The sequence below is a fragment of the Oryctolagus cuniculus genome, chromosome 12 (assembly GCF_051225735.1).
Source record: "Oryctolagus cuniculus isolate XC-2025 breed Fujian yellow rabbit chromosome 12, ASM5122573v1, whole genome shotgun sequence".
Lineage (NCBI taxonomy): Eukaryota > Metazoa > Chordata > Mammalia > Lagomorpha > Leporidae > Oryctolagus > Oryctolagus cuniculus.
In genome coordinates this window covers 5,253,713-5,268,852 of record NC_142878.1, presented here as the reverse complement: position 1 = coordinate 5,268,852, position 15,140 = coordinate 5,253,713, and the positions used below count along the sequence as shown (strand labels likewise).

At 44.4% G+C, this 15,140-nt stretch overlaps 1 protein-coding gene across 6 annotated transcripts; it reads right to left on the bottom strand.

Moving 5' to 3' along the window:
- Positions 1-2,449: 2,449 nt before the first annotated feature.
- On the bottom strand, positions 2,450-9,650 carry LOC149122923 (uncharacterized). Of its 6 annotated transcripts, none has more exons than XM_089311112.1 (7): positions 9,503-9,650; positions 6,839-8,116; positions 5,868-5,920; positions 4,970-5,152; positions 3,672-3,791; positions 2,820-2,907; positions 2,450-2,731 (listed from the first exon to the last, which is right to left on the bottom strand). In XM_089311112.1, the coding sequence occupies exons 3-6, from the start codon at positions 5,888-5,890 to the stop codon at positions 2,859-2,861; spliced, it is 375 nt and encodes a 124-aa protein (XP_089167238.1). In that variant the 5' UTR covers positions 5,891-5,920; positions 6,839-8,116; positions 9,503-9,650; the 3' UTR covers positions 2,450-2,731; positions 2,820-2,858. The 6 variants fall into 6 exon arrangements, with proteins under 6 accessions (XP_089167238.1, XP_089167239.1, XP_089167236.1 ...); XM_089311113.1 differs by lacking the exon at positions 9,503-9,650 and adding an exon at positions 8,241-8,455; XM_089311110.1 differs by having other exon boundaries at positions 2,450-2,907.
- Positions 9,651-15,140: the final 5,490 nt, after the last annotated feature.

The following is a 15,140-nucleotide window of genomic DNA, read 5'->3' as shown; positions in this document are numbered from 1 at the left end:
GAAAGCCGAGCCTGTTCTCTGGGCTGCCCCTAGGACTTGCTTGCTTCGTGTCGGTGGTCCCTGGCTCCCTCGCTTTGGCCCCAGCACTTCTCTTCAGTGGAGGAGGAAGAGCAAAAGCAAGGACAATGGTTCCTCTAAACCCTTGCCTTGGGGCAGATCCTCAACAGCAGTGCCATCATTGCTTTGCCTAGGTCCTCATAGTCCACCAGTAACCCTGGGTGGTAAAATTATGGTCTCCATTGTATCAATGAGCAGAAATGAGGCAGAGAGAGAATATTTTGTTCCCAAGGTCACAAAGTCAAGAAGAACTGGCAAAAAATGTGAATGCAGGTGTGGCTGATTGTCCGCCCACACTTCAGCATCTTTGCCCCAGAGTGTGTGATGCTGCTGGAAGTGACTCAGAAAGCTCCCAGAGAGAACCAAGAGCTTCCCTTCAGCCTCTCGTGCCAAGGCCATGCCAGCATGGGTCAGCGGACAAAGCCTACAGTACGACCAGGCCTGTGAAAAACATGAACCCTTCAAAGTTACTTTCTTTCAGAGTTCACTTAGAGATTGTCTTCCTGTTGGGGCGGGGGGGGGGGGGGGTTCAGGAAAAAGGGAGATCTAATCATTAAATTTGTGTTTGGGTAGCATTTTGCTTTTTTCTATGTTTTATTTAAGGGGAACTGATACAGAGAGAAGAGAGAGAGAGAGTAACATAAAGGGAGACAGAGAAAGGTGTGTCACATCTGCTGGTTCTTCCCCCAGGTGCACAAAATGGCCCAGGAGGCCAAAGCTGGGAGCCAGGACCTCAGTCCAGACAGCAAGAACTGAACACCTGAAGCTGTTAGCAGTACCGCTCAGCGTCTACACTGACAGAAAGCCAGAGCTGGGGGCGGAGCCCAGGGGCGACAGTCATCCATGTTTATATACACCCACATTGATCTATGAAAAAGAAAATAGTAAAGTAAGTATGGCCCATGAAATACATAATACTTTAGGGCAATGTTGTTGCTGTTGTTAGTGTTCTTGGAATGAGTTATAGATATTGAATGATAAAGTCCATTTGAAGCTTCTTAAATCTATCAATCCCTCAATTAAGTTATACCTACATATCTCCTGGAATAAGGGAGACAAATAGTAGTTGGAAGATTTCTGATTAATTACATTCAATAGGATTCATGAAAATCCAAGCTTTCTTTTTTGAGTTATGTATCCAATCCCTGTGGAAGAAGGCTTTCCTAATCATCCAGTTAGATCCTAAAACATTGAATATGGGCCATGTTTGAAGCAATTTTGAAATGTATCTCCCACTTTGGGGTTGCGATACAATGACAGAACATGTACTGATTAGGGAAGGCCACAACAGCTGAGTCTATAAAAATATCACAACTGCTTGACCTCCGGTGGTGGGCTCAGCTCTCACAAAACGGTCAGTGGCTGCTTCCTATGGCAGAGTTGGATGATTCCAAACAGGGTTGGGGAGGCGGAGATCGTAGCAGAAGAGAAAGAAAACCAGAGCCAATAGACTCCCCAAGTCATGGGAGTTGCCTAGCAAGGTTGGGACAGGCGCAAAAGCACCACCCAGCTTGGGGGCACCCCAGGTTCTCTGTAACTCCTGTCCCAAGTGGCATGACCAAGACCACTTGCACCACCCCAACAACCTGCCGCACAAGTGCCCACAACCACAGGAAACCCAAGAAAGGTAGCAAAGCAGAAAGGACAGCTCTCAGACGCAGTGTCCTTCAGACCCAGAGCTGCAAGCCCTGAATCTCCCGTCCCTGAGAAGGGAGGCTGTCCTCCCTCCCTTGGAACTGTCCAGCCCTGTCCCCCCACCTCTTCTCTGAGCCCAAGCCTCTCATTCTCTAAACTTGCTGGCTGAAGAAAAGTTAACTTGGCACTCGTCTTAAGTATTGACTATCTGTCTTGAGGGTGAGGGCTGTAAATTCTCTCTCCTAAGATCCAAGTCGATTTGTTATCAAATCAGGCATTGAGAAGCTGATTCATTGCTATTCAGCGCTATGCTGATTTATATGCAGAATGTAAAACAGATGCCTTACGTGATACATATTTATGGTGAGTGCTGTTCTAGGAAGATTTATTACGGATTCCTTTGTCGGGGTTTGCATGAGCAGAGCCATGATGACTTGTATTTCCTCTCAGCTGCCAATGCCAAACTCATTAAAAAGAGGTGTGACTATTAATATACATTGTAATACTGACAGGCTCTAATTTATAACACCCTGGCTGGTTGGAGTATTCTCCTCACTTGAGAGGGGGTTTCTGCATTTCTTCCTCTGTGGCTAAATGGTACAAATAGAGATGTATGTGCTCTCTCTCTCTCTCTCTCTCCCCCCTCTCCCTCTCCCTTTCCCTCTTCCTCTCTCTCTCTCTTCTTTGTCTTTTCTAGTCATCCAAGTCAATTTTCTAGTCATCTAGGTCAAGTCACAATCTGCTGAAAAAAGCCAAGTAATACAGCAATATTTTATTTTTCATCCAGGTCAAATACACCAAGGGTTTATAACTGGATAGAGCCATGCTTTAATGCCCCACTCCCCAAAAATAAACATGTGTTAACTGTGTTATTCTCTGTGGTGACACACCATCTTTCTAGGCTGAATTATCAAGGAAGAAGGTTGCAGCAGATCCATCAGGAATTCTTGGCAATGTTATGTCTGACACGCAGCTCCAGAGTTGAAGAACATACAGTGTCTTGTACAAGGGAATCGGAAATCCACTGCCCAAAGGGTAGCTTTGGGAGAAACACACCCCTAATAACAGGAATCTGCAGCAGATGGCACAGTTAATCAGGTGCAGGGTGAAGGAATGTGGAATGTTACCTGGACAGCCAGCAAGAGAACGCGGCCATGGTGAGAAACTCAGTGCCTGGGCAGCAAATTGACCAGAATCATGATATCCGACAGAGAACTGCAGGGAAAAATAGATTTGAGAAAAACAAGTTCCTGCAAAGGAGAAACACAAAGTACACAGAAATAGTGTTCATTTGAATGTCAGGAGCTCCCCAAAAGCACCTTGGAGAGCAGATGCTGAAAGTCGTCAGAGACGAATGTGTTCGTATTTTAGTTTGACTTTTCATTTATTAATTTATTTGAAATGCAGAGCAAGAGCAAGAGAGATTTCTCATTCGCTGGTTCCCAAAATGCACACAAAATGCACAGAAAAGCTGGGGCTGAGCCAGGTGGAACCAGCCCAGGTCCCTCACGTAGATGGCAGGGACCCAGCTAAGTGGGCCAACATCCACTGCCTCCTAGGGTGCACGTTAGCAGGAAGCTGGAATTGGAAAAGGATTGGGACTCAAACCCAGGTACTCCATTATGGGATGCAGGCATCCAAAGTGGCATTTTAAATGTTCCAGCAAACACACGTCTATGTGATTTCAGTGATTCCATAAAAGAGTGTTTTGGCTAAAATTGATTTCTACTGAATCATTAAAAACTGTGGGGACAAAAGCAATTTAAGAATGCCACCATCTTTCTACGTTGTGTAAGCAGGGATGAGAGATGGAGCGCTTGCCCTAGGAACACCAAAATATGTAGTAGTCAAGATAAATGATATCTGAATGAAACTGAATAAAAAACAAAAATGCATAAAAGAATTGGTGATGATCAAAATGTCAAAATCTGAAATAGATGCGGTCCTTAACACCAAATTTCCCCTTCACCTAGACTCACATGGAATTGCCATTGGTCACTTCCATGCTTCCTGGGGTGTTAGCATTGTTGATCGCAGGCAAGGAAAGGAACATATCCTCTTTCACCTCCGTGTGCCCTTCTCTGGGTTGCACGTAGCGACTGTCAGTAGGAAACAAAGGTGCTTGTGACTTACAACAACGAATGAATCCCTGTTTACATCTTTAAAGTCAATTCAGTTGGGGGAGCAGACATCTACCTTGCAGTTAAGATGCCAGAATCCTAGATTATGCTGTCTGGGTTTGATGCCTACCTCCAGATCCTGATTCCAGCTGCCTGCTAAGGCAGACCCTGAGAGGTAGCAGTGATCGCTCAAGTAATGGGATTCCTGTCAGCCATGTGGGAGATCAGTTCCTGGTTCCTGCCCCAGCCCAGCCCTGGATGTTTTAAGCATTAGGAAAGTGAACCAACAGATGACTCTCTCCCTCTCTCCTCTTCTCCATTTCTCTCTCTTCCCTCTCTCTTAAATAAACATAAATAAATACAATTGGACTTCTATATCTACGAGTTCTGCATGCGTGGATTCAACCAACCATGGATTGAAGTTATTTGGGGGAAAAAAATGTTGTATCCATATTGAATATAAACAAAATTGTTTTTGTTGTCACCCTTTCCTCAACAAGGCAATAGAATGGTGGTGTACACAGCCTTTACATTGTTGAAGATCAAAGTAATCTACAAGTTATTTAAAGTATATGGGAGAACTGTATAGGTTCTTTCCAAGTGCGGTACCATTTTATGTAGGGGAGGTCAGCATCCAAGTTTCTGTTAGGCTGCAAAGGACCCAGAACCAATTCCTCAGGGACACTGAAGGATAGGATAACTGTGAAGCTAAATGCCACCAAAATCTTTCTAAATTGGGGTTGATTTCTTTATTTACAAATTAATTAGCATCAGAAAGATGATGATTTATTTGAGTCAGGAAAAATCACAGAATCCCCTTTCGTGATATTGTTGGGCCACATCTTTCTAGACAGTGCATCTGTAGTGATACAAAGCTGCGCTGTATAACTTCCAGAGAAAGACACATACAATCTGCATGTATGTAATAAATTAAAAAATAAAAGATTCTCCCAGTCCCACTGAACCTGGACAGCGAGCCAGGGAGGCCTTACCACTTCAAGGCTGTAGTATCGTGAGTTGCTTTCAGATAATTAAAATCTGCAGTGAGAAGAAAGAGGCTGTAGTCCTGCCACATACCACAAAATGTTCTATGTTTCCTATTATAAAAAAAAAAAAAAACTGGCATCTGAAATTTCAGAGATATGAATAATGCTTGCCTGTGTGAACAAAGATGAGATTTTCTTTCTCTAATTAAACTCCCATGAGACTCAAGCTGCTTAGGAGTTGGTCTTCCTCTCTCCTTCCTTTCCTCTTCCAGTCTGTCCAGAGCTTCCCAGAACCCACGCGGGATCTCAGAAATGTCAGCAGCGCCTCTCAGACCACATGGAGAGTGCAGGGAGCTAGACAGCAAGACAGCAAGATAAGAAGTGAGTGCCTCTCTGGCCTTGTGTGGATTTTTGTTTCTCCCTGGGTCACTTTTTAAAGCAAGGCATTAAACGGATGTGGTTGCAACTCAGTTGACATGCTTCACAGTAAGCAAAACCATCTCACAGAATCATTTTTTGTTTTAGATTGTTCTTCAGCAAAATATTTGCCTTTTATAATGCAAAGAACAAGAGTGAGTGTTCCCCTTTAAAGGCATTATTTGTTAGCATGACAATTTTAGCATTCTGCTTGGCTATGCCCTGAGGGCGTGTCATTTGGATGCCAGTCAACACACCTTTGCCAGCCAGGTATGAAGTCCCCCTGGGGCCAGTCTGAAGAGGGAAGAGTGCCCAAAGGCGGCTCACATGCAGCCTGGTGGCAAAAAGGGCTCAGGGAAATGTAACGTGTGACCAGAAATCAAATACGGGCACTGAGAAAGGCTCCCTCTGTCCGAAGGAGTGCTCACATGTGGACAGCTGGAATTTACATGGCCACTTATGCCATCAAGAGCACCCTCCCTGCCTTCCAACAGCAGCAACACAATGGTGGCACAGAAGCAAACTGGCACGGTGCACTGGGTCCAGCTGTCCCATCCACTCTACATGGACCCTGCTTCCTCCTCCTCAGCGTCCCTCCTCCCCCTCCAGCGCAGGCTTGCACAAGATCTATGCACACACTCGCCGCACTTACACCAGGGACGCTGGATTCCACATGTAGGGCTGCCTGCGTGCAGGATGTGAATCCTGTATGAAAAACGCAAAACGAATAAACAAACAGAAGCCCAGCACAGGACAAAAACTCAAACGAATACCATCCACTTTGTTGTCGGCAGAAAAAAAGCTGTACCTGATTCATGTTTCCCCCATCAAAATCTCGTTGACATCGCAAACCCTCTCTTTACCTTGGGAGGACGTGCTTTCTTCATGAATCTGAACACAAAGGGATCATGACCTGAGTAGTCATAATCACCAGGGCTGTAATCAGTGCAAACTGCTTTTATTGTGACCTCTACAAAAATAGTTATCAGTGACTATCTGTAAGTTACATCATATCTGACAATATGAGTGCGTTCTTCGAATACACACATGTGTGCATACACACATTTTTTTCACAACACCATACACTCCTTGGTTAATAGCCTCCACTGAGACAGTCCAAGATTTCCTGTAAGGAATTCTGCATTGAGGACGTTGTTTGTAGTGGTAGTGTACAGGGTTTCGCAAAGTGCGATAGAGTACATAAAACGCGTATGAAATGACCCTGTGGCTTGTAGAACAGTTTATCCAGCATAGGGATTTTCCTGTTTAAAAATACATACTTTGCTGACTGTGAAGAAATTCATTAGTAATTCCACACTGCACTACGTCTTTAAAGTATGGGAAAAAGGCGGGGGAGGAGGGGAGGCGGGGAAGACATTATGTATTATGAAGCAGTCATTAAACTTTAATCTCCACCACTAGGGGGCAGAATGTCGTGCTTTTGTAAACTGACTGCTAGGCAATCAACCATCACATCATTGTAACATCGAAGGCACTTCAAAAAGACTCAGATGTTTAACTATGGTGCTAGTGATCATACATTCAAGTTGGGCTGCAGGCCAAAGAGAAGAAAAAAAAAGCCAGAGACTTGCAGCTGAAAAGCTATAAAGTGGTGAATTTTACCTTAGAGCAAAACCATCTTCAGTGACAAAATTCAAAGGCCATATGTATGCGATTTTCATGAAAAGCAGACAACCCTAAATTTCTTTGTTTAACTGGAAGCGATCCTCCTCGCAGAACAAGCAGGTTCTTTCTTCAGTTCCCCTTGTTTACTGTGCCTTTATAAAATTCACTTCCTTTCTAGTGCTACAATCAGGATTCTGGAAATGCAGCCGAATGCCAATGGGTATTTCATTAACACTGCTGCCTCCAGCCTCTTCAAGGCTATCACCTCGGGCACAGTGTCACTGGTGGAGCACAGAGAGAGTATTCTGATAAAATAGGGTGGGTGTCTTTTTTTTTTTCCCCTGTTAAATTAAACCCTCCAACACAGCCTTTAGTCTACACTAGCAGATCAATGTTTCCAAACAAATTTTCCCAAGACAGGAACATTATAATTATTTTTCCAAGTAGCTCGAACACTAAAAGTGACAAATCAACAGGATTACAGACATTATGTCTCACGAAAATAGAGTTTTGTAGGACCTGTTCAGAGTGCTTGCTTTTTAGACTTAAGGGCCGGATGTGTCTATTTGCTTCTTAGACTCCAGGGTCCAATATCTCTTGTATACTTTAGAATGTTCAGAAAAAAAGGGAAACACTACAACCTGATTGATTGCTGAATCTAGAAACTTAAGGGCAGTGTCCACCCATCAGCTGGATGTTCAGAGTTTGTAAGTTCTATTTTTTTCCCGACAAAAAGTGGTTTTAGCTCAATTCCTATTGTCACAAAACTGCGCTCCTAGAAAAGCTGGGCAAGTCCCCGGTGAAGCGCTGGTGCAGGCATTTTCCCTGCCCCCACATTGTCTTCAGATCACAGCCGGTTTTGTAAGTAGAGATAGCGCTGAAAGGAGCCACATCTTCCCTTTGCATCAGGAGCGTTACTTGATACGTATCAATATTTCCTGTCAACACCAACAAAGCGAAATCGTGGGCCTTATGCTCTCCTTAGATGGCTAAATATTGTTTGCTTAAGTCAGCGCGTTCCAGAGCTTTTATGTGGCCTGACAGTTGATTGGGAGAAGTCCCACTAACTTTCTTAAAGTGTGCAGTCATCCGTTTGGCGGCCGGCTCCGGGGGTTCCACATGAAATCCTCTTTAGATAAATTCATACTCGCCCAGGGTGATTAGCCTTCCAGCTTGGTTGCCTCACTTATCTTTAAAAGCTAGATTTTTCGGATCTACGAGAGCTCGAGGTTGTCTTCTAGTAATTACCCCTGCTGCAGTCTCCGAAGCTCAAAGCTGGAGAGGAAGATGCAACCAAATAAATAAATGAAAGAAAGACAGACAAAAGCAAAGGAACCCCCACCCCCAAAGATGACAGGCTGGAGTTGACAACCTAATCCTTCAGGCTTGTCTTACTTACCGCAAGGCTCAAGCAATGTCAAAGGAACCATCTGATAACAGTCCTCATGCCAAACCTAACAGCTTTATTGCAACAAGAAACTTTCACATTAAATTTCCATGTGTTTTCTCTCCACACTCTTTCTTAACTTTATGGCTGCCCCCCATCCCCTTTTATTTCCCAAAGAAAGATAAGTCTTCGCTGCTGCAGAAACCAAACAGAAACTGCTAGAGCAGGCCAGCTGGGACGCAGTCAAATTAGAGGATTCTTATTACCGTGGGGACACTGGAAATCAAGTTTGCTTTTGACAGTTCTGTTTCTGGGAGAGCTGTTCATGGCTCAAACGTTAAGGGTGTTTGTCCATCAGCACAATGTGATTTTCTTAAGTGGGTAACTACAATTTGTCTGCTTCACCTTTCCCATGCTGCTACCTGCCCACCAGTGCACCTCTGATTTCGGCTCCCCTAATAGGAAGAAAGCGAGCAAGCCAGTTTGCATACAGAACAGGTTTCCTCTGGACCTGGACTTGGGACCTAGGAAGGCAGACGGGTGGGTTAGAGGTCTCAACCTCACTGGAAAATCTTTCAAAAAATGACACCCACTTCTCAAGCACACATGAAAATACACTAAATAGAAGCATTGCAATTGTGCCTCCATGCTTTTCATTTTCTTTGAGTTTTGGGTACAATACAGATCCCTGTGTATCTCTGCTTTATGACATTCTTCCTGGGACAGTTTCACCTTTTGAAGAGAAACAATCCATTTAAGAATTTTAAATCAGGTCCCTGATGTTTTGTTTTTGTTTCAGCTGAGGATGGTCTTGCAGTCTCTGTGTTCTGAGACCAATTTAAGCAAAAACAAAAAACAGACAACAACCTTGCTAGGAAAGAACTCAGAGTAAATAAACAGTCTTGTTCTGAGAAGTAAAATATTTCCCCGAGGTATGGTACTTTTCCAAGAGAATCACAACGTATCTCAACGGTGAATAGCAGGCATTTTCTTCTGTTCTGATTAACATTTAGGAAAACACACACACACACACAGATTCTTGAAAATTAGCCTATTGTATAATCATGTGTCTGATTGCAACAGCAAATTGTCTTAAACATCTTTAAAAAAAACGATTTTACCATTTCCTTCCAAACATTTGTTAATTTAATTGTGTTAACCTTGGATCCACATTATTGGTCAGGTGGTGTGCGTTGATGAAGGGCAGATAGGGATATAGATTTCCACACAGAAAAACTTGTACCCAGGTTTTATTGACAAGTAATCTTACTTACAAAATATTGGGGGGGTGGTATCTTTAGGACAGTTTCTCCCAATGTATTCTTCAGCTGTTTTTGAAGATGATGCACACAAGTTCTGTCACATCTGTACACATCTAAACTCTGCACTCCTTCCAAGGCATTCTGCCGAGCTCCTTCTATCGTCCCCAATTCTATATTTAAAACAAAATCCCCACCCACCCCCTCTCTCAGTTCAGGGAGACACAAATAACTCATGCGCTTTGCAGTGAAATCCGTTTGTTTTGCTTTCGTGCCTAGTATTGCTTTTGAAATCGCTCAACAGTAAAGAAAAGAAAAAGCTGCTGGTATTAGCTTTAAACAAGTGCCACGAACATATTGTCTTCCTGTTTCTTCTAGGTTTTCTTTCAGCCAAAATCAAACTTGCAGCATTATTCTAGAGCAGGTGGATGACCTACAAAACCACAGCCACCAGACTATGTGCTATATATTTGTAAAAAGACACCCATCAATTTATGTTTCTGTCTCTCTACCTGATTTGAATCTTACATATAATATATTGAATACATGTATGAAATAGACCTGTTTTCAAAGAACTCAGGGCATGTGGAAGCTAAGAACTGTGACCCTGCTGTTCCGCTAGGTCCATTTTGCAGATGGGGAAAGTGAGAAGAGAGCTTGTCCAGAAGGTGACTCAGCCAGAAGACGGGGAGGTTTAGCATCAGGAAACTTCCAACAGCACCAAAGAGTCCCTGTGGAAGTATCCAAGCTGTCAACGCTGTGCCTGGGAAGGGAGGGCTGGGGAAAAGATGGGTGCAAGCTGGATCGAGGGCAGGGTGGGGGGTAACCTTGCAGGTATCTCCCCGTGTTAACAGAAACCCCTTCTGGAGCACAGACCCAGAAGCACCTGGGATTAGAGTATTGGCAGGAGCATCCTCTTGGCTGCAGTGATAAACAGCTCCAGCTGCACCAGCTCTGCTGCACAAGCCGCGGGCAGAGCAGTCGGATTCCTTTCCTTTGACCATCCGAGTTCCCTGTCGGAGGCAAGCCGGGGAGCTGGCCCTGCACCGGGCTCCCAGCCCCGTGCAGCTCTGCTTCCCCAGGAACACGCGCCCTCCCCCAGCCGCCTCCCCACTTTTGTTTTATTTACGAATATGTTGCCAGAATTCCAATGAGTTATCTATTCTGTGGCCCCGTCATTTTCCCACCAAGGCCTTGTCGCCGGCTGACTCAGGGTCCAGTCGCAACAGTGAGAAGAAAAGAAGAGAGCAAAAGAATTCTTTTCAACTTTTTTTTTATGTTTCACTCGTTTCTCTCTCTCTGTCTCCCCCAGGCCTCCTCCTCCTCCTGCCCCCTCCCAGCCTCTCCCAGCCTCCCAGGCTCTCCTTCACCCCCTTTATGATACAAGATCGCTCAAATTGAAGCTCAGGAGGGTCCTATAGGGAACGCGTAGGATCCCTGGGAGAAAAAAGCCCCAACAAGCTATACACCAGATGTATAACGTTATATGGTCAAACTGGCAAACACAAAAGCTGAAAAACAAAAGGCGTGAATTAGGGAGAATCATTCAAAGGCGTGTTTTCAAAACAGCCCAGCCAAGAGCCTGGATCCCCCTCCTGAGACTAAATGCTTGAAAGAAAAGGTGCTAAAGAAAGAAAGGAAAAGAAAAAAAAGCCCATTTTTTCTAATTAGCTGAGGCCTAACAGGCACTGAATTTCGCAACTAGTTTTCATCAAGGGGGCTGTGGCTTGTGAAACTGAAAATGATGCTTTGGAAACCGGAGGCTGGAGGCCTGCCTGGGACCCCAGCTAGCCTTCCGTCTCCCGCTTTTTTTCTCCTTCCCTTCCCACTGCTTCTGGGATTTTGCTTTGCTTCCTATCTCCAACCTTTTTCCGCTCCAGGCCCCAAAGAACAAATATTGTTTAGGCTTAAAAGGGGAGAGGAGGGAAGACTGCAAGGGTCCCTCCTTGGCAGTCACAGTCCTCAATCAGTGGCTCTGAATCTCATTCCTAAGCCCTGCAGAGCCCTAGGGGGAAGGTGTCACCAGGAACAGAGACAGAGAGAGAGTGTGTGTTTCTCAGGATGTTGGGACTGATGTGAGAACTCTCCACTACAGTGAATTTAGATATTTGGAGGATGGTCCCTTGCTGTGAGTGTTTTTGTTTTTGTTGTTTTCCAAATGCAACAAGGCAGTGCTTTCCAGGCTGCCTGCAAGGTGTAGTTCCCAGCAAAGCTGATTGCTCCTGCACCTTGAGAAAGGATTTGCATATTTATTCTTAAAATGTGCAAAACAGCACCCCATCCTAACCCAAGATGTCCTGGGACTCCACTACGGACGAATTATGGACTCCCGTCCGTCCTGCCCATTTCTAATGAGAAAACAAAACCGGACTCGTGGGTGAGAGTTGGTGGGCAGTGTGCGTTTTGAAGGGAGGCGACTTTAATTGCCTCACTGTCTGGCTGGGAGGCCTGTGGTCCTGCGTGGTGTGCTTCAGTAACAAATGCTTGTTCTAATGAATTGGCCTTATTAGGGACTCCTCATACTCTCTCGTAAAGAGCAGAGCTATTCGGAACTTCTGAATGCAACAGTCTCTTGACATTCTCATCCTGAGGCCGTAACGTGGGCCTGTGTTGCCTCCCCTGCATTTTCTTAAGGCTCATAATTTTTAATGGCAGAAGAGTGAGTGGCAGAAAGATAAGAAAACAAGAGAGCTTGCCAGTCTCGGCCGTGCACAGACCTAGGGCCACGGAGGAAGCTGGCAAAATCATTATGCTCCAAATGTACAGGCGCTCACGGCTGAACAGGCCAGGTTCTAGTTCAGTCACCTCCTGGTACATTTTTTTTGATAAACTTGTGGCAATGGATCAAACAGATTCATTAGCTTTGATTAACCTTCTTTAACTAGAGTTAAAAAGCTGCTGTAGGCAGCTCAGCTACCAATGCAGCCTTTAAGATACTTCATCATGTTTAGGACCCAATTACTGTTGCACTGAATAAGAATAAAACATCCCAATAAAATGTGGTACAAACAGCCACTCTAACACACACGGCAAATAATCATTAATTTATAAGAGCAACTTTCCCATTTCTATGGCTTTCTGATCATCGCACTTAATTCAAGTTGAATGTTCTGGAATTTGATGCTGATGGCAAAAATTACCACCCCCACCCCCACCCCGTATTGACTGCTGACTTATTTTTCTGTCTTACAGTTTTAATTTGGGGTCTCAAAGCCTCCCTAAAAATTTCAAATTAAAACAGAAAAAGGCAGCAGAAATCAAAAAAGGTTTGTAGCATGAAGTCTGTAGGAGAGGGAGAGGGTTTAAAATATGATGGAACTTTAGTATTTTAGAACAATTCCTTGTGAATTGTTAGAAACATTTCTAATTAGAAAATGTAATTTTTTTTTAATAATTGCAGTAAACACTGAGTGAATTAATAGAGTTAGTCATATACTATATACGCAATGCTGTAAGAAGAGAGCTACCATGAGGTGGGTTGTGAAGAAGGAGGCGGGGAATCCTTCCAGCATGGAATGAGTTAATTTTGGATGGGATTTGACTGAACGGGGAGTAATGAGCAGTGAGATACTGCAGCTTTCAGGCAAAACGGAGTAACAACAATTAAAAAGAGAGAGAGGGGCACACAGGGAGAAAACAACCTCCAGTCAGTTACCCAACAAGGGCAGCCCAGTGCTGGGAATGGATAAAACTGAGGCCGCCAGGAATGCGGCTGCTGCTCTGGTGGCTGCTGCCGCTGGCTTTGTGCTGGGGTGGAGAGCCGGACAGCATTTGTGAGCCAACTGTTTGCGGGCTTCTTCTCATCTGCTTTAAAATATTTGGTTTTGCCGTATTTCCATAATAACCACAACCACACTCTCCCCTCCTAAAACCCCCACAACAACAGATGTGTGTGCTAAAAGGAAATAGACACTGATATAATCAGACACTAGTTAGAGTGCTTTCATACTGAATTCTCCAGCAAATTCACAGCAACAAAAACCTCTCCACTGCTGATGGAATTAATCTAAGGTCCTTGATTATCTGAAGTTCTAAAAGTTTCCATTTTGCATCTTGTTTTTGAATGTATAGTGCTTTATTTATCAAATGCAGTGTAATTTCCCCTTCAGTTGGAGGCAGTGATTGTGAAACAAATAAATTGGAACTTAAGGGGCTGTTCTCTCCAAATTTAGTTCCATTATCACTTTAAGAATGCACACTACTTGATGACACAAAAGGGGTGTGTGTAGCTGGTTCTTTAGCAGCAAACTCAGCAATACATTTGTTAACACAACACTCCCCAAACTCCTTTTCAGGGTTGTTTTACCATTGACAGTGTGTGTGTGTATGTGTGTTCCTGTGTCTGTGTGTGTGTCTGTGTGTGTTCTGTGTTTGTGTGTGTGCCTATATGAATCTCAGGTATGGCATGGTAGAAAGGTAACTTCCAGATATTTGGGACTTGTTCTTTTAAACGGAGAGCACAAGAATAAAGGTTGGCTTATATCAAACAAAAAGAACTTCATTTTAAATTGGAATATCAATTAAAATAATTTGGAATAGGGATGGCAATGATTTTGAAAATACATTTTCTTGACAGACAGGTAAACCTTTATCGTAGCTCTTGTTTTCTTTTCTGTACAGGATGCACATAAAGCATGTTACATGATCCACATAATATAGATATGGTAGAGCAGAAAGAACATGCAATGTGCCTGCCATTTCTCCTTGGGAAGTAAGTTTGGTATACAAAGTCGTTGAGGCAGTAGTTCAAGGGGCTCTGGGACCTCCTTGCTCTAAGCAACCTCCTAGACCATGTTCGTAGCACAAGACTACAGTTTTGTTGGGGGAGGAGTTTAGTTATATTCAGGGGAGGAAATAAGACAGAGGGTTTTTGGGTTTTACTTTAATACTTATGGTGATGACCCCTTTGGATTCTGGCCTCTACACAGAAGCTGGAGCCACTTAACTCCAACCTACAGGCCCAGCCCTGAAGGGACTGGAATTATCCTGGCTGCAAGCAGGAAATCCAGGGAGTTGTAGGCCGGCAGTTCATCAGGCAGACGTGAAGTCCCTTTGGCTGCTGCACAGACTCTGTTCCCATTTGCAGAATCCGGGCCCCATGCTGTATAGTGCACTCCGTTCTGTCTCTGCACCCAGGGGCAGCACACTGCCTCGCTCCCCTGTGTGGGATGGGAGAACACACGTGCCTCCAGTCTGGCACACTCCTTTGCCGTTCCGGCGCTCAGGACTGGAGTTCCTTGGCTTGCTCTGTACGTGTTAGGTGCGGTTTGCTCCTGCATCGTGTGCTTCTCCTTGTGTCTGTTGCTGGATGCCTGTGAAGCTCTGCCTTGCCTTATTTCTCAGACAGCCTCAGTCAGCCACAATCAGAGCTCCCTGAGGCCCCAACATTTTAAAGACCAGCTCCCAGTGTTCTGTCATAACCCCAGGTTCTGTCCAGTTGGTCCCTTTCAGAATCTTTTGAACTGGGCAGAGTTCTGGCCCAAGTGGCAAGATAGATGAAAAGACAACAACAGGTTAGAAATGATATTGCTGAATATTTCCATGGGCTTCCTCACAGACATCTCCGGCCCTCAATGCCTTCCGATGTCCCTTTGATTGTTGACTCCTTTAGAACTGTCCTGGCTCCAAAGTTAGTGGTCACCAGAGTTAGGAA

Excerpts from the sequence above, each read along its gene's own strand:
- LOC149122923 (XM_089311107.1), bottom strand. Across the intron at positions 3,792-4,969 it reads TCTCATCTTTGTTCACACAG|TCGCTACGTGCAACCCAGAG; the intron begins GCAAGCATTATT and ends TCCTACTGACAG. Across the intron at positions 2,908-3,671 it reads GTGACCAATGGCAATTCCAT|TTCTCTGTCGGATATCATGA; the intron begins GTGAGTCTAGGT and ends TTTTCCCTGCAG.